Source organism: Rhodotorula paludigena (assembly GCF_050403205.1).
Source record: "Rhodotorula paludigena JCM10292 DNA, Rt_paludigena_JCM10292v1_ctg2, whole genome shotgun sequence".
Classification (NCBI taxonomy): domain Eukaryota; kingdom Fungi; phylum Basidiomycota; class Microbotryomycetes; order Sporidiobolales; family Sporidiobolaceae; genus Rhodotorula; species Rhodotorula paludigena.
Genome location: NW_027481456.1, coordinates 761,322 through 788,124, shown reverse-complemented (window position 1 = coordinate 788,124; position 26,803 = coordinate 761,322). Strand labels below are relative to the sequence as shown.

The window sequence follows — 26,803 nt, the reverse complement described above, 5'->3', positions numbered from 1 at the left end:
CGGGCGGGTCCTGCCAATCGAGGAAGACGTGCTCGACTCCCCATCGCCACGCTGCCCGATTCATTTTGCGGCTATACCTGCCCTTCTCGCCTCTTCCCAGGTCTTCGCACCGCATGGCAGCTAGCACAACGTGGCTGTGTCCGCACGCGAGCAACGAGCAGTCGCGTCAAGATGCAGGGGCGCCGATTCTTTTGGACCGGACTTCCTGACACGCGCCTCACTTCGGCTTCGCGAACTGCTGCTTCTGCTCGAGTTGAGAGCAGTATTGTCGGAACAATTGCGCAGTTGAGCGTTGGCGCCGTAACGGGTGTAGCGGGCTCCTGCAGACCCTCCTGCGCGCTGCGTGACCCACTCCGCCTGACCGCCCTGCGCACTTCGCAGAAGGGATAGCTCGCCGGTTCGGCCGCGAAGAACAGCAGAAGGTTGGCAGAAGGAGGTGATGAACAGGTCCTCCCGGCGAGCGTTCCGAAGCCGGGGTGAGCCCTGCATTTGCTCGTTTGGGAAGGCCGGTCATGATGAGCGCCGAACGAGGCAGGTGCGTTCATACTCAAAACGCTGAGCGGAGCTCGCAGTCGCGCGTAACGCGACTTGGAATACGTTCCTCGCGCAAGGCTCCTAACCTCTGTCCCGAAAATCGTCTCCCGCATCGAGCAGCTGTGGGAGCGCTCTCGCCCCTCGGCACCGCCGCGCTAGCGGCAGCTCCCCGAGTGCAGTGCGCTCGCCTCCTCGCCTCTGTTCGCCCTTTCATTCTCCCCAGTGCCGCTTGCTCTGCTCTTGCCGCGACAGCGCCGGGCGCTCTCGTTCCACCCTCCCGCCTGCTTCGTCTTTGCCAGCTCGCCGCCCTTTCGTGCGCCCGTCTCACGAGAACCTGGCCAGCATCCGAGACCACGCCAAAAGGTCTCACTAGCACGTTCGGACATCTCTGCCGCGAGGCCGGCCTCTATCCCGTCCACCTCTCTCAGCCGCTCGTCTAGAAGACCGGCATTCGTCTCTCCCATTCGCTTGCACCTTGTTCTCATCCCTCGCCGCCCCGACCTCCCCAGCAATCATGCCTACGCCGCCTGTCGAGCCGGACTCGCCTGTGCTGTACTACGACGAGGAGGAGCCGCAACTCGACGGAGTCCGACACCTGAGCGTCTCGAGTGACGGCACCATCGACTCGATCATCTCGCAAGGTGAGCAGCCTCGGTACCTCGACTCAAACTGCGGTCCACTGTGCTGACTGCCATCTACGCAGACGAGAACCCGACGCCGCCGCAGTCGCCGTACACGGGTCCGATCGTGCACATTTCACCGCCTGGAGCGCATCTCTCGGGCTTCCTAGGCGGCGTCGAGATGGAGGACTCGTTCTCGCAAGACAAGGAGAAGGAGCGCACCCCTACCTCGACGCCCATGCCCTTTGGCACGCCGCTCGCCAGGCCGCAAGCGACCTTCTACGCCGACCCGGGTCCTCCGACGCCGTCGGGCATCAAGCTGAATCTCGACCCGACTACGCCGACCGATCCACTTGAGCCGGCAGCGCGCCCCAGCCTCGCAGCGCGCCGCGCAGCATCGGGCAAGCTGCCGAACAAGGCGCTTCTCGGCCTGCAGCAGATGCGGTTCGAGTCGTCGCGCGATGCCGGCATGGGTCTCGGCGTCGGGCCTGGGTCGGCAGGATTCGAGGGCATGGAGGGTGTCAGTCCCGGCGGGCCGGGAATGCACTACCGCATGCAGATGGGTCTCGACGACGGGAAGGACGGGCGCGGGAGCCGCTCGACGAGCCCGCTGCCGTCGCCGGGCGTCGAGAACATCGCCGTCCATGGCCGAAGTGTGCGCAAGTCGCCCTCGAGCCTAGTGCTCAAGATCCCGCGCTTCGGCTCTTCTACCTCGCCCCTTCCCTCGCCGACCGGCGACCGCGCACCGCCTTCGCCGCACATCATGCGCTCGTCCGCCTTTTCCTTTACCAACACTGGTCCGCGCACTCCGCTCACGCCGTCGCACCTTCCGCCTGCGCCCGCACTGGGTAGCGGCGGACCCGCGTTCGAGTGGTTCTCCTACTCGATGCCCGACTCCCCCGGCTGCCCCGTCCCGCCCGAAGGCGTTCCCGTCGCCGAGAAGACGTGCTACTTCAGCGACCTCCGGCCGTCGTCTCCGTCGCAGCAAACGGCCTACCTGCCCACGCCTGGATCGGAGCGCAGCCGTACGCCGTTTGCCTCGCACGGTCGGCAGCCGATACCGGCCTCGCCGTTGGGTCAGGGCCGGTTCGCGGCGACGTCGTCGAACCCGTTCTTTGCTTGAGCCGCTTCGCTTCCCCTTCATGTAGCATCCTTTACACTTGAACCCTATTTCAGGGTCAGTTGTAGCGCTAGCGTTCTGTTCGTCCTCACCACACTTGTAGCATTTATTGTAGCAGGCTCCAGCATCTTCCCGTGTAGCGATAATCCGCCCATGTCATGGAGTCGTCTCCCCTGCCTGATATCTCCCGCAGTGAGCGAACAAGGATAAAGCGATTTATGCACAAAACTAGATACAGCACTCCCAGTGCGCACGCCCCACGTGCGCGGGACCCTTCTAGGCAGAAACAACGGCCGCCAGCCGGAAGTTCGTCCGCCCCTTGCCCGAATTAGGGCGCGTCGTGCACGAGAGACGATGCCGGCCTGGTGTGAGACCCTCAGCGACGATGTCGATACTGCGCGTCAAGTTGAGCGTCAGTACGAGACGACGTTGAGCGTCAGTACGAGAAGGTCGTGGCGGAGCTGGAACAGAGAGACGCACACCGTGAGCGACGAAGACCGCTCCCACTGGCCATTGAGAGTCTTCTCCTGGTCACCAACATGGCAGATGACCCTCCCGAGCTTGTATTTGGGCGAGCGGAGGTACCCGACGCCGATCTGGCCGACGCCGCCTTCGGGAATCTCGACGTCGAACTCGACCGTCTGGTCCGCCTGCTTCGCCTCGAGGTAGTACTTGGCGTGCATGAACGAGAACGACGCCCAGCCGGGGCTCGGGGTCGCGGGCTCGAGCGTCGAGCCGGCTATGCGGCAGGTTGGCGGAGCATGAGGGTGGCTGCTCTTGGTGTCCCACCTCTCCTGCATGAGACGCTGCAAGCCGGAGAGTCCCGTCAGCGCAATCTTCGTAAGCGGTGAGGCGAGTGGGCGTGAGGCTTACCTTGGGCACCTCGCCCAGGAAGGTCGGTGCCGGCACGATGTCGCTCGGCACGAACGGGTCTTCGGGCGGGTCAATGACCTCGCACCGCTGCTCCTCAAGATATGTGATGATGAGCTCGCCGAGCGCCTTGTGCAGCGGCGGAGCTATGTGACGCGCGTCGCCGTTGAAATACGGGTCGGCGAGCGTGCGGTCCTGTAGCAGGGCAGGGGTGAAAGCGCCGCGAAGCGAGATCTACGAGTCGAGGGGTCAGATTGACTGTTGACGAAATGTGAGCAGGAGAGCTGAAGCAGAAGAACGCACCTGGGGCACGTCGTAATAAGCCGCAACGGGCGAGTGCGCGTCCATCCCGCTCAGCTGACCGTCCTTGGTGTTCTGCGGCTTGAGGGCAAACGACCCGACAAACAGGACGGCGGGCTTGTTGGGCAGGTGCATGATGGAGCGAACAAGCGCTTCTGACGCTTCGCGCGATTCATCATCCCTGTCGACGCGGGAAAACGTGAGTCTTTCTTGCGCGTTAGACGACGGGCAAGGACGCACAGCACGTCGTTGACATCGAGCTCGATGAAGACGAGGTCAGGCGCCTGCTCTTCGAGCGCGACGCGCTCCGTCCAGCAGAAGCGGAACACGCTCGACTGGGTCGCGGCCATGGCGCCGTTGATGTAGGCCTGCGGGCCGTACGTCTCATTGAGCCACGAGCTGACGAAAGTGTGCCAGGTGTCGGGGTAGGCGTGGTAGACGTAAGGTCGGCCGTCGAGCATGCCGTGCCCGTTCGAAACTGGGAGGAACATCGAGGTCAGCCAGGGTTTCCGGTCTTCAGATTGCCAGGGCGGACGCACCACTCCCTCCAATTACAGCCATCTTGACCTGTTCGCCCTGCTCGAGCCTGCGCAAGACCTGCTGCACGCGGTAGCCGGTCCCTTCATGCACGCGAGAGAGTTTGAGGGTGTGTCGGCCGTAGCGCTCGAGATAGGTCTGGTTGACTTGGCAGGACGGCTGTGTTGGTGCTGCTGATTGCCCGACTGCTGCTACTGCCGGTGCTGCGCGCTCGGATGGAGTTAGCACACTTTGTCTTGGCGCGAGATTGAGAGTGTCGAGGTCACCACTCGGTTGGCCCGGCGTGCGATGTGCGTATGAGGCGATAGAGCGGGCGGTATCTGCTAAAGACGCGTCCGGATGCAGCAAGTACCCGAACGTGAGCCTGCGTCGCGAGATTGCGCGGGTCAGCTGCAGCTCGCAGATGTCAAGGCGGCGAACGGGTGTCGAGCGCACCAGAGAACCGCAAAGCCGCCGACGCAGAGACCCAGGATGGGCCAGCAGCTCCCGCGACCCCCCGTCCGAGCGAACGACATTGACCTTGCGAGCGTGAGGATGCGCAAGTCGGCGTGCGGCGGCGGCCTGCGCTCTCGAAAGCAACAACGAATACGCCGCAGTCCCCTTTCCCGCTCTGGCCCGTGCTGCACATGTCTGCTGACAGTCTGAATAAGGGAGAAGAATAATGATAGCGTACAACAGCGGGTACTGCAAAGAGACGAAGAAAGTCTAGAGGGTCATCACGCCCATCAACCGGAACGCCGTCCGGTCATGGTCGGGCGACTTGGGCATCGTCCGACAGCGCACAATGTGCTTGCCTGGGGGAAGACCGTGCGCGATGACCTGCGTCTGCGCAAGCGACGTCTGCGGCGCCCAGTGCCCGTCCAGCTCTGCCCCCTGCTCGCCGACCCAGCACCGCGCCTTGCCCAGATTGTACTGCACCGAGCGCAGGTACGAGATGGCGAGGAGACCCTGCGCGCCCTCGCGCACTTCCGCTTCGAAGGCAATCTCACTCGAGTCGGGAACGAGCGCCTCGAAGTAGTATTCTGCGAGCAGCTCGTCAGTCTTTGTGTGCGTGCGAGAGTCGATCCCGAAACGCACTACTGTACTTCCAGTTGAAGAAGGTCCAGTCGGCGCTCGGCTCGACAGGCTCGAGTCCTGCTCCGGCCGTGCGGCAAGTGGGCGGCTTGATCGGGTGGTGCACGTCGGCGTCCCAAGCCTCGTTGAGCTTGACCTGCAACGTACCCCGTTAGCCTTTTGACAGAACGGAGGAGATCAGAACGGGGCTGAAACGCACTCGTGGCACCTGGCCAAGTGTGCCGACTACGGGCCATCGCCCGTCCCCCTCGTCCGCCTCGTCCACCGCATGCTCCGCTCGACAGAGCTCCTCCATCAAATACCCGACGACCATGTTGCCCAGGAAGCGGTGCACGAGCGTCGTCCCGTGCCGCACGTCGCCGAGGAAGAACGGCTCGGCGAGTGACGGATCGCGCACCATAGCCTGCAGGAGGACCGGCCTCGCCGAGATCTGCGGCACGTCATACCAAGACGCGAGCGACGACTGGACGTCCTGTCCCGTCAGGCTCGTATTGTGGTTCTGCACCGAGCGGAGCGAGAAGAAGTCGACGAAGACGACGCCGGGCGCGCTGTCGAGCTGCAGCAGAGAGCGGACGAGGTTCTCCGAGCTCGCCATGCCCTTGCGCGGATCGTCGTTCACGGCCATCTCGATGAAGACGAGATCGAGGTCTTGGCCACTGCGAGCGGGACGTGGCTGTCAATCCCTCCGTCAAAGCGCGAAAGCTTGCGGAGAGACGAGTCGACGCACACGAGCGACTCCCAGCACCACTCGAAAAAGCTGCTGTCGGTCGCGGCCTTTGCGCCGTTTCGAAAGTCGTGCTCGACGCCCGGAAACGCCTCATCGACCCATCGGACAACATACTGGTGCCACTGCTCGTCGTACGGCACGGCACCGTACTTGTTCCGCGACTTGGTAACCGGATCCGTGCCGTGCCCGAGCGACACTGTGTGGACGATCGATTGAGCTGCGGCTGGCAAGACAGGGAGGACAAACGCGACCAAACGCACCACTCCCTCCGAGCAGCCCGATCCTCAGCTTCTCCCCTTTCGCCGCCCTTCGCAGCGCATTCTGCACCCGAAAGCCCGACCCGACGTGCACTTGCGACAGGCGGAGGTTGTGCGCGCCAAACTCGCGCAGGAGGTCGTGAGACGCGGAACAGAGTGGGCCCGACGCATCGCTCGTGCTGCCTAATTGGACTGTCGAGACGAAGGAAGAGGAGGTCTGTCAGCTATTTCGGGAGCGAGGTCTGTGCGCATGGGGAGGAAGAGGAGGAGCTGGACGCACAAAGCAAGTCGCTCCCGCCGCGGCTGACCTTGGCCGTGAGAGCGTTCCAGTCGACGCTGGCGAGCGGGTTCTTGTAGACTGGCAGCGCGCTGCGAGCGTTTGACGTCGGTCAGCGCCACTCCGGCTCTGTGGAAGGAGCCAAACGACGAACAAGGACAGATAGACAACGAGGCTGAGGAAGACAGCTGCGACGACGCCGTAGACGGCCTTGCCCGCGGGTGCAGACGGATCCTTCGCCCTCATGGCGACTCGAGCAGTGAGTGGCCAGCGCTAGCAGAGGCAAGACGTGGGTGAGGTGCGAGCGGACCGGAGTTGTGTCCCAGGCGAACCGTGCCAAGCGCACGCGATCGAGCGACGCGTCGCGGCGGGGTCGCTTCCGGAGCCGGACCGGGGACTGCACGCCGTCCTTTCGGCGTCTGAAATGTTGTGGCAGAACGACAGGGATGCTTGCAATGCGACGAAGATAGTCTACGGAACAAAGAGGATGCGGCTCGGCACCTTGCGGCGGTAGTCCTCGTACTCCTGCCCGAAGAACTTGACGAGCAGGCGCTCTTCGACTGCGAGCAGACCAGTCAGCACTGATTCTCACCGAGAGTGACAACACACGCACTCTTGATGCGAGCAGCAAAGAACCATTGAAGCGTTGCGAGGAATCCGATCGCGCAGACAGGGTTGCCGAGCATGATCTGCAGCCAGCGATGAGCGAGTGAGCACAAGGGCAAGGCGAATGGCCGCACGAAGGACGCACCTGGGTACCAATGGCCCACCAGTAGAAGCCAGCGTAAGACGGATGGCGAGACCAGCTGTAGATGCCCTCCTTGACCAGGTGGTGACCTGGTCGCTTGCTGTAAGCGAGACTGCGGACGGGAAGCGTAAGTGACCGCACTGTAGCCCTGGATAGGCTGTACGCACAGGTGGGAAAAGTTGCTGCTCGCGCTGATCATGGCAAACGAGCGCAGCACCTGTCCCGCCAGAGTCACGGCGAGGCCTGCAAGAAATCAGAGAGCCGGAGTTAGGCCTGTTTCGTCATTGCCAGGCAGCAACCACGTACCGAGGACAAAGACGCCGCCGGCGTGCTTCCATCGGCGATAGTGCGCGGGGAGAAAGGCCTCCTCGAGGATGTGTTCGAGGATGCCGGCGACGTGCGCGACGTGATACATGTTGCCGTTGTCAAGAAGGTAGGCTGCGAATACATCATTAAGCACAGCTTGACGGCAGCAGTCCAGACGGGACTCACAGGATACAGAGAGTTTTCCCGGGTTGTACATCGAGGTCACGACGAACTCGAGGAGGTGGAAGAACGCCCAGCTCGCGAGGTAGATGCCGAGCTGCGGGCTGCCAGTGACCCCCTGTACTAGTGATCGTTCTGGCAGTCGCGCAAGCTCCTGCAGCGCCGTGCCCGACCAGAGGAACCAGGACGAGGCGTTGGCGGCAAAGAGGGCGAGGCCGAGGGACCAGCACGCGCCGAGGAGAAAGGCGATGCACGCGACGTTGTGCGGCGTCGAGGCAAAGCTTGTCAACGGGAACTCGACCGGCATCGGCTTTGCGGACGTGACGCCCGTCGTCGATGAAGGCGGTGCAGCTGATGAGACGGCGTCGGCGCTCGTCGCGGGCGCAGGGCGCGGCTCGAAGGGCGAGGCGGGTGGAGAGGCGTCAATGCTGCTCATCTTGCGGCGCACACAGCTCGGACAGGAGAGAGAGCGGCGAGCATGCGAAGGAGCGGAAGCGAGTGCGGGACTGGAACAAAGGGAGTGTCGCCCAGTCTGTTACACAAAGGGGCAGGCACGCAGCGGGGCCACACACCGTCGAACTCCCGTCGGCACTCCCGGATCCTTTTGCGACGAGAAAGGGGAAGCCGGCCGCCAGACCCTCCTCGTCCTCTCTGCCAGTCGCACGTGAATCGGTCGAGTCCGGGTCAGATTACAGTCAAGAGTCGCAACGTGTCTATGCACACGGTCGTAGCAGTCACCGAGAGTACATGGGGATAGCGTAGAGGTCGCCCGCAACCTCGCCTCCGGGAGCGGTCGCCAGTCCTTCAGGTCTGCATGCTCGCCCCAACATCAGCCCCGCTTTCCGAGACGCGAACCAGAGAGATAGCACGCACCTTGCGCTTGGTGCTGAACAGCCGCTTCAGCCCGCCCTTCTCCTTCCGCCCCGTCGTCGGCGAACCGGTTGACTCGTCCGCCGGCGCCCTCGCCGCGCCCTCGGGCCGCTCAATCTGCAACCGTGGCGGCGCCAACGGGCGCTCTCCGAGCCGGATCGCCGCCGTTCGCGCCTCGAGCTGCTCGACCGCCTCGTCCCTCGCCGAACCGCTCGCGCTCCCGCCACTCGCGCTCGCGCCGCCGTCGGGGCTCGCGCGCCGCGGCGGCCGCCCCGCCGAAGCCGGCATCGACGCCGCGAGCGGCCAGTCGCGCCCGCCCGGCCGCCGGTCCTCGACGGGCGTGGCGGGGACGCTGTACGACTCGCGCTCGTCGCCCGACCCCCCGCCCTCTGCGCCGCCGCCGGTCCCGTCGCGGCCGTGTTTCCGCCCCGAGCGGAAGCGCAGCGCGAGCGACTTGGACCGCTTGGGCTTGTTGACGGGGCTGACGTCTGGTGCGGTCCACTCCTGAGGCATGACGGGGACGGGAGGGGGTGCTTGGGCAACGGGCTTGCCGGCTTTGAGCGTGGCCTGCGGGCTCGGAGGCATGAGCGTTTTGTCGCACGAGCGCCGAACCGGGGAACGCACCTCGATGTCCCAGATACTCTGCGTGCGGTTCATACGGTCCTCCTTGCTCCTCCCGCGCGGCACGACGCTCTCCCTCGACGCCGCAGCGCTGGCGTCGTACCGCGCCTGCCCAAAGTCCTCCCACGCCTCGGCCTCCTGCATCCCGTAGATCTCGAGCAGTTGCTGCGACTTGCCGTTCGACCCGGGGAAGCCCATCGAGACCTCGCCCTTGCTTGGCGCGCTGTTGCGCGCTGCGGACGGGCCAGACGAGGTCGACGGCCCGGCGCTCGCCGACAGCGGTGCGGAAGACCGCTCGGCAGGGACACCGCCGACTGTCAAGTTTCGTCGCATGGCGGCGGCAACGGCTGGAGATGGGTTGGGGTTGGCGAGGGTGAAGGCAGAGGGGTCAAAGGCGTCGATGGGTGCATTCGAGCCCTGCTTGCGTGTCGCAGCTGCATACGGGCCGTCATGTCGCACAAAGCCTGTGGCAAAGTACGCGTCAGTGGCGAGGCGCGCCGAGAAGGGGGGCCGCCGTCGAGCGCAACAACGCACCGCCGCCGCCGTACAAGCCCGAGATGTCGAGGCGGTCGATGAGGTCGAGCTCGGGGTTGCTCTTGGTCCGCGACTGTCCCGGGCGAGACTTGCCGCTGCGCTGGCTGCTGCCGAGGAGAGCCGACTGCGCCGCCGCGGCCTGCTGGATCTGGGCGCGGTCGTTGTGGTGGTCGAGGACGGGCATGGCGGCGACGTCCTCGCGCGAGGACGAGCCCGAGGGTGGGGTCGAGGCGGTCGTGTAGGAGCTGTCAAAGCGCTCGGGCTGGATGGGGAAGCGCGACTTTGTGGGCGAGTCGCCGTACGCGCCGAGGATGTCGTCAACGGTGCCGGATCGCGGAACGGAGGCCGTGTCGATGGGCGGAGGTCCGGGTGCACCGTTCTGCAGGGTTGCACTGGTCAGTACGGGTGCTGGCAAGGCGCACTCGGGGCTGCAGAGGGAGTGTGAAATTGCGCCGGCCAAGGACTTGTCGACGCGGGGGGACGAGGAACGCGTGCCGCCGCGCCGAGCGACGACGCCGCCTGGCTCGAAGGCACGCGGCTGGTATGGCGAGGTAGACTCACAGTCGAGGTGCTGAACGGGTCTCTGCGCGCGTAGGCGTCTGTGGGCGCGGGCGGGGCGGGGAGCGGCGGCGAGGGCAAGCGAGCGGCAGCGTCGGGGTACGGCGAGCGCGGGCGGAGCGGGCGGAAGAAGTCAGTGATGCTCTTGCTGCGCTTGAGCACGGCCATCGCGCTCTGCCTGCCCGCCTGCCTGCCTGCGTGCGCAAGATGCGTGCAGAGTGCGCGACTCGGAGGCGATGCGGCGATGAGGGACGGCCGCGGGCAGACAGGGGCGCGTGCACGCGTGCAGACGGTCAGTGCGCACCTGGCCGAGAGTAGTTGACCGCAGCAGCCATCGCTGCCCTTTCCCCGCGGTGCGGACAACTGGGGCGGACAGACAGACGCAACCCGACGCGACGGCTCGTCCTCTCTCCGCCGCAACAACGCCGACGCTGCTCCTTCTCTCGTCGAGCTGCACTCCTTTCTGGCGCATGGGGTACCGACGTGTAACGATTCCACAAGAAAGAGACGCGCGCGAGCGAGTGAGACAGAGAGAGAGAGCGAGAGAGGTACAGGACCGGCCGAAGAGAGCGAGACGCAAAGGAACGAACAACTGAAAGGGACCCCCTCGTCGAAACCAACATACGGAAACCACCGAGACACAGTCCTCGAGGCGCGCTCAGCACGCGCACGCGTCCTTCTTGCCCGCCTCGTTCTCCGTCAGGTTGACGCTCGACCCGGCAGCCTGGCCGCGCGCGCCGCCGCGGTTCGTACCCGGGCCGCGCGCCTGCGCCATGAGCGCGTCGAGCGGGATCTTCTTGGCTGTGATCCGTAATCAGTGATCAGTCTCACCGCACAGAAGGCAGGGGAGCGGAGGGGGACCGCGCACCGATCTCGGTAAAGACCTCGACGACGCCCTCTCCCGTCTTGGCCGACGTCTCGAAGAAGAGCAGCCCGCACTCCTTGGCGTACTCCTCGGCCTCCTCGCGCGACACCTGCCGCCTGCCCTCGCTCGGCTTGCCCCCGTCGGGCCCGTCGTCGCCGCCTGCCGCAGACGCATCGTCGCCCGGCGTCTCGGTCGCGTCGTCGCCCTCGTCCGCGTCCTCCGGGTTCGCGGCATCGTCGTCCGTGGCCGCAGCGGTCGGCGTCGAGGGCTCGTCGTCGCCGGAGGAGCGCACGAGGTCGACCTTGTTGCCGGCGAGCGCAATGACGATGCTGCGGGGCGACATTCGTCAGAACCGCCGACTCGTCCCAACGCCGCAACTAACTCACTTGGGGTTGGCCTGCCTCTGCAGCTCCTTAACCCACGTCTTGGCCTGGTCGAGCGAAGCCTGCGCGCGCCCAGCCAAGTCAGCGCCGTCTCATCGAAACGAGGCGGCGACACGGGCAACGCACCGACTTGGTCACGTCATAGACAACGACGGCAGCTTGGGCGTTGCGGTAGTACATAGGCGAGAGGCTGCGGAAGCGCTCCTGGCCCGCCGTGTCCCAGATCTCGAACTTGATAACCTTGTCCTCTGCGAGGCCCGGAAGCGTCAACGGGAAAGTCCTGTACCGAGCGCGCGCCCGCCGCAGTGTAGATGAACCAGAGCGACGCACCAAGGCGGCATCGCTGCGTCAGGAAGGCGGCACCGATGGTCGGCTCCTTGTTCGGCTGGAAGTCGTTCTGGCAGAAGCGGAGGACGACCGACGACTTGCCCACGGCCGACTCGCCTGCAGTCATGGACTCAATCTGGTCAGCGTGGCGCCCTTGTGCAGCGTCCCTGTAGCGCTGAAGGAGGGGCACTCGCCTGTCGGGTCGGTGACGATAGATGAACGCGGTGGCGGCAAGGCAGAGGTCAGCGGGATTATTCGGACGGATCGGGGTGTGAGAACAGCCTCGTTCGGCAGTCTGAGCGAGCCACCGCAGTCTCAGAGGGCGAGAGCGCGGTGCACGTCGCTCCGGGAGATGAACGAGGTTCGGCAGTCGCGACCACGGCGTTCCAGAGCTGCAGGACGGGCGGGACGCACCAAGGAGGACAAGCTTGACCTGCACGGGGCGCGCAGGCGGCTGCTGGGGCTGTTCCTGCTCGCTCATGGTGAAGTGCCGATGGACAACGCTGCGAAGTCCCTCTCTCGCTCGAACCCTCCACCCGTCTCCAGCCCGGCGCTATGCTGACCGTGCTAGCCTCTACATACACGGCTCGGGCTCCGCGTGCATGCACTGGCGGATCCCCGGGGTCCACTCTGCTCGCGCCCTTCTCGCCCTCGATCTCTCCGCCCACCTCTTGCTTCTGCACTCAGACTCGTCGCGGCTGTGGACAGACTCGCTGAAGGACTCCTGGGCTCCGTTTCTACTTCGGCTGCGCTTGCTTCCGGCTGCCTGGTTGTTGCACTGGTTGACCCGCTTGCTTCTGTGCTTCTACGAAGCGGCTGTTCTGCCTTCCTTGCCTGAGCCAGCCCGAACGACACATGTGGGCCATACCACATACATTATCGGGAATGGGGTATTGTGGCAAGTCGAGCTACGCTGCTGAAATGTTGACTTCCATGGCCGGCGTTGCTCTCACTGTCGTCCGCTTCTTGAAAAAGCCGCTCAACCCTGACGACCAGCAAACTTCAAGCACAGCGCCGTCTTCTCGTCGGACAACCGTGATTAGCTGCACTGGAGCCAGCTGTCACCGCGGTGGTGCCGATGCAGGGGCATTTCAAGACGGCCCGCGAGACAATTCCGACGAGGAGCACCTCGGAAGTTGCGGGAGGCCGTCTCGCACGGGCTGCTAGTGACCTGCAGGGCGCCTCGCTTGCATCCCAGGACGTGCAAAGGCAAGAGCTCCCAGGAGGTGAAGGGCGTCGTCGCGAGCTCCGCCTCGCCCAACCGGGAAAGGTCATCCTCGTGGTGCCTGGTTCTCCGCGTTCTCGTTACAACCGCAGGCGCACTTGCGCTGTGCCCCTGCGCCCCGGCAGCGATGATAGGGGCGTCGCGTGTCTTGTCCTGAGAGCTCCAATTCATCCGCGGCCGAAGCGTTCTCAGGCGCATGCGCAACTGCTCCCCGCCGACGTGATCTTCTCTCGCTCGCTTTGCCGTCCTTCCTGCTCGACCATACCGCTGTTTGACGACGCTCTTCGACGCCTGCTCTGCCTACTCGGCTCGCCCGACCCCTCACACTCGTTTGAACCGCCTGCATCGACGCAACCTTCTCAGCTTTCGCCCGTCGTCCCGTTCCCACGCTTTCGCCTGCCCGACCTAGCCGCTCCTCCGCCTCGAGTTCCTCCATGCCGGCATGCCCCAGTGTCGACAACCCGCTGCGATACCCCTGCTAAGCTATACCCTGCTCGCCCTCGCACTCTCGCCTTTCGTCCTCGCCTCGCCCGACACCTTTACTTCGCCGCACGGCGCATCCTTGGCCCTCCGCCGCGCTCGACAGCAACCTGTACCCCACTACTCGCGCCATACACGGCGACAGAATGCGGCGCAACAGCTGCTGTGCGCATTGGGCGTGACCGCCGCATGCCAAGATACCAGCGCCTCGGTTCCAGCCGTGGACACTAACTCGGATTGGCTTAACTGTGCGTGCATTTGCTTTATCGAGTAAATGCTCTCAGCTGAACCGGGGTTGTCTGCAGGCGGCGCCGTCGGCAACGTTTGCCCCTCTAGCCTTCCGAATGGCGTCGGACCCGTGCTGTGCCAGGGCGGTCAGTGCGTCTCGGCCTGCATTCTCGGCTTCAGCTGGTCGTACGCCGCCGGAGCCTGCATCAACACGGCGTCAGACCCGTCCAACTGCGGGGCGGTCGGGACGGTGTGCATCGCGCCGACGGGGACGAAGAGCGTGGCGTGCGCCGCAGGCCTGTGCCTCTCGACCGAGTGCGAGGGCGGCTATAGCCTGACGGGCGGGACATGCGCTGCGGTGCCCTTCTCGTCTGATGCGAACAACTGCGGCGAGGTGGGGAACGTCTGCCCCGACTCGTTCGCGAATGGGAGCGGGAGCACATGCCAGAACGGCGCGTGCCGGCCCGTCTCGTGCAACGTCGGGTACGACTGGGACGCAGAGGCAGGGGCGTGTATCGACGTGCGCAGCGATGCGCAGAACTGGTGAGCCGCTTCGCCCTCTCCTCGACCTTCTTAAAGCCTCGCTCATTCACTTCTCGCGTTCCAGCGGCACTGTGGGTAACGTCTGCACGTCCGAGCAGACATGCTCGGCTGGGCAGTGCATCTCGGCTAGCTCGACCAGCACAACGAGCAGCACGACGAGCAGCCCGACATCTGCGTCTTCCACCTTGTCCAGCACCACATCAGGCGTTAGTTCCAGCACGACTTCGAGCACGAGCGATGGTGCCTCCAGCACGCCCAGCGCTACAGCAGCCAGCTCCGCTTCGTCGACTGCGGATTCTTCCGCCTCTTCCTCGTCCGTTTCGACGACCACGACTTCTTCCCCCTCCTCCTCAGCCACCTCGAGCACGAGCGAGGCAGCAGACACGATCACGGCGCAGCAGGTTCCGGCCGCCTCTGCGTCTGCTCGCGCACGTGCCAAGCGCGCCATGGTCCCGCCCACCTCGAACCGGCTCTGCCCGGACAACCTCACGGCGTGCCCCATTGAGAGCTCGTCCTTCGCCTCCGCGCGGGACGGCTCGAGCTTCGAGACGCTCCGCGCGCTCGTCTTCGCCGCGTCGACCCCTCCCGCCGCCGGTCCGTCTCTCCCGCTCGCCGAGCGGAAGGCGATCCGGAGCGGCTTCGAGTGCGTCGACACGCGCTTCGAGACCGAGTCGTGCGGCGGGTGCGCCTCGCTCGGCGAGGGGCTCAACTGCGCCGAGGACGTGCCGCACGCGCGGAGCACCGGGTGCGAGGAAGGGCGGTGCGTCGTGTTTGCGTGCGAGAAGGGGTGGCAGCCCAACCCGAGCGCGAGGGCGTGCGTGAGGGTGCACGACGCCGGGAGAAAGCGCGGACACCGACGAGGGCAGCGGAGGCTGTCGCACTGAGGAGGAGGAGGATGCGCAACGAGCAGGACTCATAGAAGATACCCCGATACCCGCTCTTTCCCACTTTTGCCCGCCCGCTGTACAAAGTCTCCTTCCTTTCAGCATGCCCGGCATCACTGCAGTGTTATACTGTCCACACCATCGAGGCAGAGAAGCAGGCATCGTCGCCCGGATTTCCACACAAGGCCCATTCGACGCGTGCCGAGTAGCCCGTCTCGCATAGATGCGAGATGCTCGGCGCGAGAGAGGAAGCCGATCCGAGCGGCACAGGCAGAGGAATCGAGCAGTAAGTAGTAAGCAGGGCACAGCACCGCACCTCTTTACCGCAGCGTCGCCTTCTCGCCCGTCACCGCCGTTTTGTAAGTGACCTCGAATACATTGGGCGCACGACACGGTGGAGCTGGGGGTGGAGGGGTGCAGGTCGAGTGGAAACGGACAGCGTGGAAAGACGGACGGTGCAGAGAAACATCGAAAGGTGTGGGGGGAATAACCGAGAGAGGTAAAATCGACCATAGGATTACGTCTACTGCTCCTCGACGTACTGTCGCACATGTGAGGTCAGCGAGAGAGCGAGGACATTGCGAGAAAGCTCGGGTCGGGACGCACCTCGCCGCCTTCCTCTGCGTACTCCTCGTACTCGTCGTCGACGCCGGCGTCCTGGTACTGCTGGTACTCGGCAACGAGGTCCTGCATCTGCACGTCATGTAGCACATCGAGGCGCGGCAGCATCAGCAAATGCAGGAGAAGCCGGATTTCGGTAGCGAAGAGAGCGACGCACGTTCGACTCGGCCTCGGTGAACTCCATCTCGTCCATACCCTCGCCGGTGTACCAGTGGAGGAAGGCGCGGCGACGGAACATGGACGAGAACGAGCTGCCGACACGCTGGAAGAGCTCCTGGATCGAGGTCGAGTTGCCGATGAAGGTGACCGCCTGCACGAAGGCACCGAGACGCATCAGTCCCAGCGGCCCTTCCTGCGACCGCAGCAGATGGACGCACCATCTTGAGACCCTTGGGCGGGATCTCGCAGTGGGCGCTCATGACGTTGTTGGGCACCCACTCGACAAAGTAGTCGGCGTTCTTCTGCTGCACCGAGAGCATGTTCTCGTCGACCTCGCGCATCGAGACGGCGCCGCGGAAGTAGGCCGCGACGGTGAGGTACCGGCCGTGCCGCGGGTCGCACGCCGACATCATGTTCTTGGCGTCAAACATCTGCTGCGTCAGCTCCGGGACCGTGACGGCGCGGAACGACTGCGAGCCCTTGGCGGTGAGGGGCGCAAAGCCGACCATGAAGAAGTGGAGACGCGGGAAGGGAACCATGTTGACGGCGAGCTTGCGCAGGTCCGAGTTGAGCTGGCCGGGGAAGCGCAGGCAGGTCGTGACACCGCTCATGACGACCGACACGAGCTGGTTCAGGTCGCCGTGGGTCGGCGACGTGAGCTTGAGCGTGCGGAAGCAGATGTCGTCTGCAGGCGCAGAGGTCAGTCGGGTTGAATGAGCAAGAGAGGAAAAGCACGCACAGAGGGCCTCGTTGTCAATGCAGAACGTCTCGTCCGAGTTCTCGACGAGCTGGTGCACCGAGAGCGTCGCGTTGTACGGCTCGACGACTGTGTCCGAGACCTTGGGCGACGGGACGACCGAGAACGTTGCCATCATGCGGTCGGGGTACTCCTCGCGGATCTTCGAGATGAGGAGCGTGCCCATGCCCGAACCCGTACCGCCACCGAGCGAGTGCGTGAGCTGGAAGCCCTGGAGGCAGTCGCAGCCCTCGGCTTCCTTGCGGACGACATCGAGGACCGAGTCGACGAGCTCGGCACCCTCGGTGTAGTGACCCTTCGCCCAGTTATTGCCTGCGCCCGACTGTGCGTGAACCATGTTGTCCGGGCCTGCGGGGCGTCGAGTCAGTATCCGAAGCGCGGAAGATCAGGCTCTTTCGCTTGATCGCCGCAGCAGCGCGGTCGAACAGGCGAAAGGCAGGGGAGGAGACGAACGGAAGAGACCGCCGAGAGGACCACCGCGGATCACGTCCATCGTGCCGGGCTCGAGGTCGACGAGGACAGCGCGGGGGACATAACGGCTGTTGCCGGCCTGCAGAGCGAGCGAAGTGAGCATGGGACGAGAGCAGGTCAAACATGGTGCAGCTGACCTCGTTGAAGTAGACGTTGAGGCGCTCGAGCTGGAGGTCGTTGTCGCCCTTGTACGCACCCTGGCCGTCGATGCCTGCAGACGAGCGGTCGTCAGCCCACCGCAGGGCAAACAAAGGGTGTCGTGCGAATCGACGACACACCGTGCTCCTCCGTGATGGTCTCCCTGTAAAGCTCGTCGGGTCAGTATCGTAAGTCTGTTTGCGAGGGTCGGGAGCGGCACGCACCAGAACTTGGTACCGATCTATTGACAAGCGGGAGAGAGGGGAGCAAGGTGGTCAGTCGCCGTCCCGCAATTCCAGCTGGCCCAGCACGGCCGCCATAGCACTCGTCCCGAGGGCAGTCCGCCGGCCCATACAGCAGCCGTGCACGCTCGGGTAATGCCCACGGTCGTGCGGTTCACACGCCCCCTCGATCACCTCTGCGCGAACAAGGAGAGCAGCGCACCTGGTTGCCGCACTGTGATCCACCGAGCAAACACAGCGTCAGCACTCTGTCTGACAGTGGACCATCCGCGCGTCGAAAGGAGCGAGCGAGCGAGTTGTCCCCCCCAGCCTCCCTCGTCGCTCGCCCGCCGGCTCGCTGCTCCCGACGCGCGTCGCGAAGGAAGGGGACCGACCTGGCCCGTCTGGAGGTGCACAATCTCACTGCAGACGCGGTCGACACACGCGTCAGCTCGGTCGGGCGGGCGGCAAGGTGCACGCGTGTTGAGGGAAACGCGGGTGCACGAGGCAAGGGCGGGCGGGAGCTCACCGCATGGTTTCTGCGGGCACTTGGGGCGGGTCAGCGGGTGTGCGGAAGGCTCTGAAGGCTCGGCGCACAAGGTACTGCACGGAGGGGAAACGCGAGAGGGGCAGAGGCGAGGGGGACGAGGGCGCGCGGAAAAGGGCCCGCCCCGACGCGCTCTCACCAAGTCGCACTCGCACGACAAACAACGCCTGCTCTCGCCCGCCCAGCCTCGGACACGGGATGCGGGGCACGAGTGCATACAATGCCAACACACGAGAGCAGCAGCAGAGGACGGCAAAGACCACCACGGCAGCGAGGCGACACAGCCGAGGCTGGCTTCGACCGTGGAGCGGACAGGACTAGGGCGGGAAAGGTGTGTATCTACAGAACGGGGCGACAGGGCGAGGCAGACGGGTCGAGTACGGGTATCGAGCAGCGGAGAATCACCGAGGAGTCGTCGTGCGACAGAGGCGGGTATGCAAGTTGCGAGCGTGCGCGGTTGATCGAGGACAGCAGCAAAGCAGCTGCAAAGCGTCGAGACTGTCAGAGTTATGCCTGAGGGGAGGAAATAGCCAAGACATACGCGCTAGCCCGTCTAGATGAGACTCAGCTCGAGCGTCCACACCCGTCGTGCCCACACCTTGACGTCGCGCTCCCGAGGCGTGCCGGCATTGATCTTGAGGTCGGTCGCGTCCCACCAGCACTTGCGCTGCGCATGCTCGACGAGTCAGCCTCTGCAGACGGAGAGAGCAGAATGCAGGGGAAGGGAGGACGCACGGCCGGTTTCCGCCAGAACAGGAGCAGCTTCTGCGCCGTCGCGAGCTGCTGCGCGTTGACCTGCGCGCCGCCGTGCTCCTCGACGCTCGAGTCGGGCCCGTTCTCGTTCGACGGCGACGACGGCGCCGAGCTGCCGAGCGGCGGGTGCACGATCCCCGTCTTGAGGAGGACGAGCGCGATCGACGCGATGCAGCACCGCGACGGCTCGAGCGAGCGGTAGCCCCATACGTCGTCACGCTCAAAGCCGCTACGGAGGCGAACGGGTCAGTCGCGTAGGCGGAATAGAGAAGCGCTCAACTCACCTCATGCAGAGCATGTCGATCAAGTGCTGCTCTGCGACGTTGTTGTCGCGGCTGACGTTGCGCTGCAGCGCCGTAAAGATGCTGCGGTGGTCGAGGAGCGCGTTGCCGCAGTCGACCTTGAGCTGCGACAGCGCCGAGTTGGGCTTGCCATTGTCGTCCGTGCCCGGGTGTGCGTCTCCCGGCGCCGCGCCCTGCTTGCCCGGCGGGATTGCAAAGTACTCGAGCTCCTCGCGCAGGACAATGATGGCCTGCTTGAGGAAGAGCGGGTTCTGCATGTTGGCTTGGGCGAACGGCGATGTGAGGGACAGGTCGCGCCGCGGGCCGTCGGGCGGGCCGTAGAACGTGTCGCGCGCGGTGCCGAAGAAGTCGAGGACAAACTCGAGGCATTGTGCGTCGAACTATGTGCGTTCAGGCCCGAGACGGGGTCAGCGTGAATCGCGCTTGACATGAAGCGGCGGCAGATGCAGCATCGCAGGCGGGCTCCGCTCAATCTGCGACTGCGTCCAGCGCTCGCGCGTGCCAGTCCTTCGTATGTGATAACCCGATGCATCGTGTCCTTAGGTATCTGGAGCGAGCGAAGCGACACTCACGTCGACGAAGTAGACGTCCTCCTCCTCCTCGTCGTCCTCGGTTGCGTCGGCTCGCAGGGGCCGCTGCGGGCTGAGGACGACGCCGTTGGGGAAGAGGCACAGGAGGACCGATTCGGGGAGCTCCATGAGGGCCTCGCGCTCGAGCGAGAGGCGGACGCCGCGCAGGTCGAGCGCGACCTTGGTCGAGTTGGCGAAGCTCATGGCGCAAGTTGGAGGCTCTGTTTAGAGGTGCTGGGAGTGACTGCAGGCGCGCACAGCGGTCGCGAGGCGGGACTGAGGGGTCGGTGAACCGGCGGTGGGGGAGGAGATCGCAGCAACAACAGGCGCGTGTGGGCGAGGTGCGGAGCAGCGGATGGCAGGAGAGAAATCCTGACAAGCTCTTGTGCGTCTCTGCCTTGCTCGTCTGGCGAGTGCGCGGGTGTGGTTCGACCGAGAGAGCGACGGAGCAGACGCGACTCTCTACAAGACTCGCCGCAGTCGTTGTCTGCCTGCTGGGACAACAGGACGTGCTTCCATCTGGCCTACGGTGGTGCACTTGCACTGCGAGACTCTGCCCGTCCCCCAGCGCGGTCGGCACCCGATCCTTCTCCTCGTGTCGACCCTGGCCCTTCAGCCGAGCTGCACTTCCATGATGAGGCTGCCTGTACCCATCTCCCGCGCTGTTGCAACAACAGAGCCGGTGTGCGCCATCTCATGGCCCCGAAGTCTGACGGTGTGGGCTCGTTGTCGCCGTCCCTGCGCGCGGAAGCCGCGGGTTGGTCTTCTCATCGGCGAACTCGGAGCTGCAGCGCGCAGCTACGTATCAGCGTGGCTTCCGGATGCCTGTGAGCTCGCCAGGAATGCTGTAAACTCGCTGAGATCGCCTCGCGACCGTGCAAGGGATGGTCGAGACCGGAATATCCAGGGCACGCCGTGACGACAAACCGCGCGCTGTCTCCTTCGGCGTGGCTTGTACTCCTGTACAGTCTCCGGTACCATCGCAGCCCCCTCCTGCACGGCATTTCGCCGACTTGTCCGCTGCGGAAGCACGGATGCGCGGAGTCTCCGACCTGAACGAGCCTCCTCGTCCTCACGTCGCCTCGGCCAGCGCTCTCTGCTCTTTCTTTCCGGTCTGCTCCGGATCTCGAGTGCAGACTTTGCTCGTGCAGCGCCCGTGGCAAGTCAACGACCCGCAACGACCAGAATCGTGAGCTCCTTGTCAGGTGCGACCTTATCGCATCGCGGCCCCGGAATGGTGCTGATCTCACCCGTCTCTCCCGGCGCAGTCGCACGTCCGCCAAAGCACTCTACTATGCCGCACACCGCCTACACGAGTCGCGCGCCCCTTTGCGAGGACCTGCTTGTGGCCATTCTCGACGAACTCCCCTCTCGCTCGCTCGTTCGCGCCCGCAATGTCTGGTGGGTCTCCCCCATCTTAGCTCACGCACTGCATAGAGCTGACTCGCGGAATTCAGTCGTGGATTCGCGGTGCTGGCAGATGAGATTCTGCGACGCCGCTTTCTCGACATTGTGCAGGACGAATCGACCCAGCTCATCGTGCGTCGCCTCTCTCTGCGCGCTGGCTCCATTCGCTGAATTGTCTCATGTGCAGCTCGAGAGCTGCCCTCCCTACGAAGCGCGCTCGCTTCACCGCCAGCCGATCGTGTTCTCGCATTTTGGGCCTTCGCAAGACATGCCGTTCACCGGCAACGTCGCTCACTTCTCGGTCGCCTGCGCCGACGGAGTCATCGCCGACCCGCAGTACCTGCCGCTGGACGACGGCGAGCTGTTTGCGCAGAACGTCCTCAGCGTGCATCTCCGAAGCTCGCCCAAGCCCGCACCTCCAGACGTCGCGCGGAACCCGCTCGACGGGTTCGACCGCGACAACTTTGTGGTGTACTCGAGCCCCTCCGCTCCGCCGCGCTTCCTCGACTATGCCTACTCGCTCAGCCTCGCCTCGTCACTCGACCGGCTCTTCCGCTCGTGGTTCCTCGAATCGGCCTCCGAGGCGCCTCCCCCTCCCTCAATTCCGACCCTGCCCTACTCGACCTACACCTCACCCTACGCCTCGCGCACGAGCTCTCCCTCGCCGAGCTCGAGCGGAGCAAGCACGCCGACCGGTGGCCGGCACACGCGCTCAAAGCGCCTCGCAGCGCCGTACGACCCCCGCTCGCGCTCGGCGCTCTTTGCCGCCCAGATCGAGTGCCTACAGGTCGCGCGCGAGGACGCGTACGACTCGGACGATGATGTCCTCGCTCGCTCGCCGGCTTCAACGTCGTCGTCGCCTGGAGCGCGATTCGGCACGAGAGCCAACGCCCCGCCGAGGGTGTACGAGTACTGCTTCTCGAGTCTCGAGCTCGACGTCGCGAAAGTCGTCACCATGGCCGAGGAGAACCTCCCGCACTCGGCAGGCGCAAAGAGGTTGGCCCCCGGGTCGCCGACTGGTAGAACGGTGCCGCGCGACGCGCCCGTCCTGCTTGTACTTTGAGCACATTCAAACTTTTTTTAAGTAAGTACGCTACGGGCTGACGCCTTCGTGAACGTGAGCTGGGTAGCTGACAACGGCCGTGCAGTTCCGCACTTCCCTCTAGATCCCGTCACGTTCCGCCGCTTCGCTGTTGCGCCTCCAGACTAAATGGACCCGAATGTGCCTCCATTCTCCTAGATAGCCCTTGCTGGCCAGACGTAGACTGTACAGGTCCTGGTTTTCTTTGCAGCAGACTCACTCTTGAGCACCGTCTCTTCTCCCTGTTTGCCTTGTAAAACTACGCTCTCTCTCGCCTCTTCGTCAGCCAGAGAAGCCCGTGGACAGAGCACAGAATACAGCTGAACAGCAACTGATCGCAGCCCATTCTACAGCTTGCTCTCCCTCTTGACCTTGGTCGCGCCCTCGACCAGGATCTTCTCGGCGTCGCGCTCCATACGCTCGAGCAGCTCGGCGCACGAAGGAACGTCTTCAATGAGGCCGAGCACGCCAGACGAGCTCCACACGCCGGCGTCGGGGTCGCCTTCGTCGTAGACCTTCTTGCCGCGGGCGCCAGAGACGAGCTGAGGCGGGCAAGCTCCTGTCAGTACGGAAAGTAACACTTCGATGGCCGTCGTCTGACGCTGGCGTCAGGACGACGCCAGAAAGAGAGAGCTCGCGACTGACCGGCGCAAGCTCGGGGAATTCGACGCCGCCGGGCCGTCGTTCCTTCGCGACAACCTCGGTTGCGATCTGCAGGTTTTTTGTCAGCACCGCAACTACCTTCCAGCCGAGCACCGAGACTTACCTTGTTCTTGAAGACTCGAGCAGAGCTGCGAGCCGACATCAGCGACGGTACCGAGCGGCAAAGCAGAGGGAGAAACGCACTTGCGCAGCGAGCGGAAGATGTGGGTCGTGTCTAGCTCGCTCGCCTCGACCATCGCCTTCTTGATGTTGTCCTGAGCAGCAAAAGAAAAGTGAGCCCCTGTGATTTGTGCGGAGCGCGCGACAGAAACGTACGTGGATGTAAGACTCGGTCGTCGCCATAAAGACGGTGCCGCAGTTGACGCCTTCGGCGCCGAGCGAGATGGCCGCTGCGAGTCCACGCCCGTCGCCGATACCGCCGGAAGCAATGTACGGCGTCTTGAGCTTGCGAGCCGCAAGGGCAAGCTGAAAGCGAGGCTCGTCAGCAGCAGGTTCGGCTCTGGAAGACGTTTGAATTTACCAGGAGCAAGCCGCCAACGTCGTCCTCTCCTGGGTGTCCCGCGCACTCGAAGCCGTCGATAGAGAGGAAGTCTACGCATGACAGCAATTGGATCAGTGCCGGCCAACGCTCAATGAGTACCCAGGTTGACGCACCGACCCCGACTTTCTCCGCCGCCTGGGCGTGGCGCACCGCTGTGCACTTGTGGATCACGATCAAGCCCTTGCTCTTGAGGTACTTGATGATGGGGATGGCAGCGGGACCGCCGGCCGTCTCGGCAATCTTGACCTTCTCCTCGACGATAACCTTGGCGTACTCCTCGTACGGCGGCGGAGAGATTGAAGGAAGGAAGGTGAGGTTGACGGCGCTGCAAAGAAGCACACGTGTCAGCACGAAACAGGGTCATGGAAGGAGGGAAGTGAGGCCGCACAAGGGCTTGTCCGTCAAGCTGCGCACTTCGCGGATCGACTTGCGCAGCCCTTCTGGCGAGCCAGCAGTCAAGCCCGTCAGAATGCCTAATCCGCCGGCGTTGGAGACGGCAGCGACAAGCTTCGGCAGCCCCACCCACCTGCAGGGAGGAAGCCGAGAGGTCAGCTTGCACCTCAGAGCGATGTTGCGCCAAATGAACGCACATCATGCCGCCCTGTACGATGGGACGCTTGATGCCGAGCGCCTTTGTGAGCTTCGTCTCGATCCTGCAGAGGAGGCGGGCGGGGGAGATGAGCGTGAGCGGGGTGCAGTCAGCGCCAGGAGACTGTTGCGGGAGCTGCAGAGCCTGCATGCCAGCAAGACAGCTCACATGGTGTGTTCTGCAGCTCTGGTGGAGTGCGAGAGAGGCGAAGAGGCAGAGGCGAGGCGGTGCTCGTCCTCGTCGCCTTTCCGGCCGGCAGCACCAGAGACCCCGGTGTCGCAACTCGCGAATCTTGCTTAGCGAGCGAGCAGATTGTGAGCAGACTCAGCGTATGCTCTAGAGACGGCAGCAGCTACCGGAGAGGGTGGGCCGAGCAGTACGAGGCATGCTAGACCCTTCCGCGTACAGCCAGACGGGAACTAACTTTGCCTTCTTTCCAGCATTTCTAGGTACACAGCCGACTCCAGCCAGCCCTAAGCAACCAGACAGCGACGCTCACGCGCCGATGACCTTCTGAATGCCCTGCAACAGGGTCCACACGCCCCAAGCGCCCGCATCGGGCACGGCCGCCTCGCGAATCTTCTCCTGGTCGACGTACGCCGCGCGGCCCGCCTTGGCATCGAGGTCGCGCGTCGCCTCGGCCGCCTCGTGCGCCGCTTTGAAAGCGTGCGTGAGCCCGTCCGAAGGGGAGGCCGAGAAGGTCAAGATGAAGGACGAGAGCGGGTCGACGAGCGTGCGCGAGGGAGGGCGCGCGCGCGTGTAGTTGTAAAGCGTGTTGAGCGCGAGCTGCAAAAGTAACAGGATGAGCTCTATTGACACCATGGCCCGATTCGAATATTCGCACGAAACGCACCTCGAGAGCGCGAGCCCAGACCTCCTTGCCCGCCGTGTCGGAGCTCTTCTCCTTCGCCGCGTCGAGCAGGCCCTTGCTGAGGCCACTCAAGCCGATTGCGTACAAGCCACCGCTCGTACCGCCCATCTCCTTCTCGACGATGGCCGAGATGGCGACCATGGCCGCGACGACGTCGTCATCGGGAATGCCGTTCTGTGCGATGGCGTCGAGGATGCCCTGCGCGCCCGCCTTGAGGGTGAGACCGGCGTCGCCATCGCCGGCGATGGTGTCGTAGCGCGTGATTTCCGGCTCGGCGGCAACAAGCGCCTTGAGACCCGCCTCGAGTGCAGAAATGAAGAGCTTCGAGTCGGTAGCTACGGGAAAACGGCGGTGTCAGCGCAGTCGTCCTTTGCGAGCCTAGCCTCAAACCGGGCAGTCGTGCCACAGGTACTGGTAAGCCGCAGCGAAGCCGAAACACTCACGCTTCGGGCCCTTGACCTCCTCACCGGCCTTCTCCTGCTTCTTCCCGACCTTACTCTCGTCGCCCTCCGCGAGGACCTTCATCTCGGGCTCGCCCTTGTATGTCCACTTCCACGCGGGCGCGTCCGTCGGCGCGTCAAACAGGTCGACGAGGAGCGACGAGTCGAACTTGAGCGCCGACGAGGCCGTAGAGGTTGCGGGAAGCGAGACAGGCTCGCGCGGGAGGAGGAGGAGCGTGAGCGAGAAACCGGGGAGGTTAAGCGAAGTCATGAACGAGCCGGCGACGGCGCTGCGCGCATACCACCCTGTCAATCTCGCAAATCCAGATTGATTGGGCCTGCCGGAAGATCCGGGTATAGTCACGTACCGCTTGACCGTGATCTTCTTGCGCGCGAGCCAGTCGGCCGCCTCCTTCGCGACGATGCCGAGCTCGAGTTCGGGCAGGCCGCCCAGATTGTTGACCATGAGGATGACCTCGTCCTTCCCGTCGTTCTTGAACGGCACGTACGAGCGCTCGTCGTCGGTCGTCGACGTGATGGTCGTCAGGAACTCGTCGACGAGCTTGGCGGCCGAGGGGATGGGCGAGACCTTGCGGATACCTGGCTCGTTGTGCTGTGCGAATAACCCCTCGTGAGCGACGTACTGCGCCAATATGCGGAGAGGAAGCGCAGCGTACGATGCCCATGCCAATCTCGGCCTCGTCATCCTTGAGGTACGCCTCGCCCTTCTCCGTCCCGGGCACATGGCAGTGCTCCAGCCCCATTCCGATCGTCCCGCAGCGCTCGGCGACAATCTTGGCGACATGCTCGAGCTCGTCGATGCTCCCGCCCTGCGCCCCCAGCGCGCCGGCAAGCTTGTACGTGAGGACAGTGCCGGCGAGCCCGCGCCGGCCGGTGAGGGCGCCCTGCGAGCGCGGGACGGCAACGTCGTCGCCGACGACGACCATGCGGACAGAGTTGTCGTTGAGGTGCGTCGCGGCCCAGCGCTCCTTGGCCAGGCCGAACTGGAGGACATCGCCCGTGTAGTTCTGCGGGTGCGAGGGCGGCGTCGTGTCAGTCGGCCCTCTCCTGCAGAAGCAGGACAAGCCAGAACTTACCTTGACGACGATCAGGGTGCCCTTCGCGAGGCTAAGCTTGTCGAGCGCCTTCTCGACCTGGCCTGCGTTCGGCGACGCAAAGACCTGGCCGCTGACGGCGGCGCTGAGCATGCCCTCGCCGACAAAGGCGGCATGCGCGGGCTCGTGACCTCCGCCTCCGCCGCAGACGAGGTGCACGCGGTCCTTTGCGGGCGAGCGGAGGAGGAGCGTCGAGTCGTAGACTTCGGTGGCCGGGTTGAGGAATGTGAGGCCGCTGAGTGAGTCGACGATGGCCGTCTTGGGCGTGTTGAGGATGTGCTCTGCAGATGAGTCGCGCGCCACGTACAGCGCAGCAGGAGCAGAGCATAGCCAAGCAGCGACGAGCGGATGTGCGGGGCGCAGAGAAGAGGCGGAGACGAGGCGACAATGGCGAGAGGTCAGCGCGGTGCTACGGGAAGATACTGTGCACGAGGTGCACGCACTGCCCATCTTGGCTGCTCGCTTCGAGGTGAGAGGAAGCAACCTTTCC

The 26,803-nt window shown here is 64.5% G+C and overlaps 11 protein-coding genes across 11 annotated transcripts; 3 read left to right on the top strand and 8 right to left on the bottom strand.

Moving 5' to 3' along the window:
• Positions 1–1,048: 1,048 nt before the first annotated feature.
• JCM10292_004593 (uncharacterized protein) lies at positions 1,049–2,277 on the top strand (the record flags this gene model as incomplete). Its single annotated transcript, XM_076645928.1, has 2 exons — positions 1,049–1,175; positions 1,238–2,277. The coding sequence occupies 2 exons, from the start codon at positions 1,049–1,051 to the stop codon at positions 2,275–2,277; spliced, it is 1,167 nt and encodes a 388-aa protein (XP_076508798.1).
• A 410-nt stretch (positions 2,278–2,687) lies between these two features.
• JCM10292_004592 (SGNH/GDSL hydrolase family protein) lies at positions 2,688–4,005 on the bottom strand (the record flags this gene model as incomplete). The annotated part of the gene is made up of 5 exons (XM_076645927.1): positions 2,688–3,080; positions 3,148–3,378; positions 3,448–3,625; positions 3,685–3,922; positions 3,984–4,005. The coding sequence occupies 5 exons, from the start codon at positions 4,003–4,005 to the stop codon at positions 2,688–2,690; spliced, it is 1,062 nt and encodes a 353-aa protein (XP_076508797.1).
• Positions 4,006–4,686: 681 nt separating this feature from the next.
• On the bottom strand, positions 4,687–6,562 carry JCM10292_004591 (SGNH/GDSL hydrolase family protein; the record flags this gene model as incomplete). The annotated part of the gene is made up of 7 exons (XM_076645926.1): positions 4,687–5,003; positions 5,059–5,191; positions 5,255–5,711; positions 5,783–5,978; positions 6,043–6,231; positions 6,320–6,408; positions 6,471–6,562. 7 exons carry the CDS (start codon positions 6,560–6,562, stop codon positions 4,687–4,689), a joined length of 1,473 nt encoding a protein of 490 aa, XP_076508796.1.
• Positions 6,563–6,787: 225 nt separating this feature from the next.
• Positions 6,788–7,986, bottom strand: STE14 (protein-S-isoprenylcysteine carboxyl O-methyltransferase; the record flags this gene model as incomplete). The annotated part of the gene is made up of 6 exons (XM_076645925.1): positions 6,788–6,876; positions 6,930–7,005; positions 7,068–7,164; positions 7,232–7,307; positions 7,371–7,502; positions 7,557–7,986. 6 exons carry the CDS (start codon positions 7,984–7,986, stop codon positions 6,788–6,790), a joined length of 900 nt encoding a protein of 299 aa, XP_076508795.1.
• A 368-nt stretch (positions 7,987–8,354) lies between these two features.
• On the bottom strand, positions 8,355–10,301 carry JCM10292_004589 (uncharacterized protein; the record flags this gene model as incomplete). The annotated part of the gene is made up of 5 exons (XM_076645924.1): positions 8,355–8,360; positions 8,424–8,987; positions 9,045–9,505; positions 9,576–9,954; positions 10,137–10,301. 5 exons carry the CDS (start codon positions 10,299–10,301, stop codon positions 8,355–8,357), a joined length of 1,575 nt encoding a protein of 524 aa, XP_076508794.1.
• A 490-nt stretch (positions 10,302–10,791) lies between these two features.
• On the bottom strand, positions 10,792–12,189 carry JCM10292_004588 (Rab family GTPase; the record flags this gene model as incomplete). The annotated part of the gene is made up of 6 exons (XM_076645923.1): positions 10,792–10,934; positions 11,002–11,327; positions 11,385–11,443; positions 11,508–11,629; positions 11,712–11,825; positions 12,123–12,189. 6 exons carry the CDS (start codon positions 12,187–12,189, stop codon positions 10,792–10,794), a joined length of 831 nt encoding a protein of 276 aa, XP_076508793.1.
• A 1,498-nt stretch (positions 12,190–13,687) lies between these two features.
• Positions 13,688–15,068, top strand: JCM10292_004587 (uncharacterized protein; the record flags this gene model as incomplete). The annotated part of the gene is made up of 2 exons (XM_076645922.1): positions 13,688–14,184; positions 14,249–15,068. The coding sequence occupies 2 exons, from the start codon at positions 13,688–13,690 to the stop codon at positions 15,066–15,068; spliced, it is 1,317 nt and encodes a 438-aa protein (XP_076508792.1).
• A 523-nt stretch (positions 15,069–15,591) lies between these two features.
• JCM10292_004586 (tubulin beta chain) lies at positions 15,592–17,969 on the bottom strand (the record flags this gene model as incomplete). Its single annotated transcript, XM_076645921.1, has 12 exons — positions 15,592–15,609; positions 15,675–15,761; positions 15,847–15,999; positions 16,067–16,533; positions 16,588–16,953; positions 17,059–17,155; positions 17,214–17,287; positions 17,355–17,377; positions 17,439–17,455; positions 17,659–17,670; positions 17,831–17,858; positions 17,965–17,969. The coding sequence occupies 12 exons, from the start codon at positions 17,967–17,969 to the stop codon at positions 15,592–15,594; spliced, it is 1,347 nt and encodes a 448-aa protein (XP_076508791.1).
• Positions 17,970–18,535: 566 nt separating this feature from the next.
• Positions 18,536–19,810, bottom strand: WHI2 (Whi2p; the record flags this gene model as incomplete). The annotated part of the gene is made up of 4 exons (XM_076645920.1): positions 18,536–18,649; positions 18,718–18,964; positions 19,020–19,417; positions 19,610–19,810. 4 exons carry the CDS (start codon positions 19,808–19,810, stop codon positions 18,536–18,538), a joined length of 960 nt encoding a protein of 319 aa, XP_076508790.1.
• A 1,030-nt stretch (positions 19,811–20,840) lies between these two features.
• Positions 20,841–22,076, top strand: JCM10292_004584 (F-box protein; the record flags this gene model as incomplete). The annotated part of the gene is made up of 3 exons (XM_076645919.1): positions 20,841–21,007; positions 21,064–21,145; positions 21,201–22,076. 3 exons carry the CDS (start codon positions 20,841–20,843, stop codon positions 22,074–22,076), a joined length of 1,125 nt encoding a protein of 374 aa, XP_076508789.1.
• Positions 22,077–22,441: 365 nt separating this feature from the next.
• On the bottom strand, positions 22,442–26,763 carry JCM10292_004583 (uncharacterized protein; the record flags this gene model as incomplete). The annotated part of the gene is made up of 16 exons (XM_076645918.1): positions 22,442–22,636; positions 22,740–22,805; positions 22,861–22,885; positions 22,941–23,011; positions 23,073–23,222; positions 23,278–23,348; positions 23,412–23,623; positions 23,687–23,824; positions 23,889–23,951; positions 24,387–24,673; positions 24,741–25,093; positions 25,202–25,488; positions 25,567–25,811; positions 25,876–26,226; positions 26,296–26,594; positions 26,757–26,763. 16 exons carry the CDS (start codon positions 26,761–26,763, stop codon positions 22,442–22,444), a joined length of 2,820 nt encoding a protein of 939 aa, XP_076508788.1.
• Between the last annotated feature and the right edge of the window lie 40 nt (positions 26,764–26,803).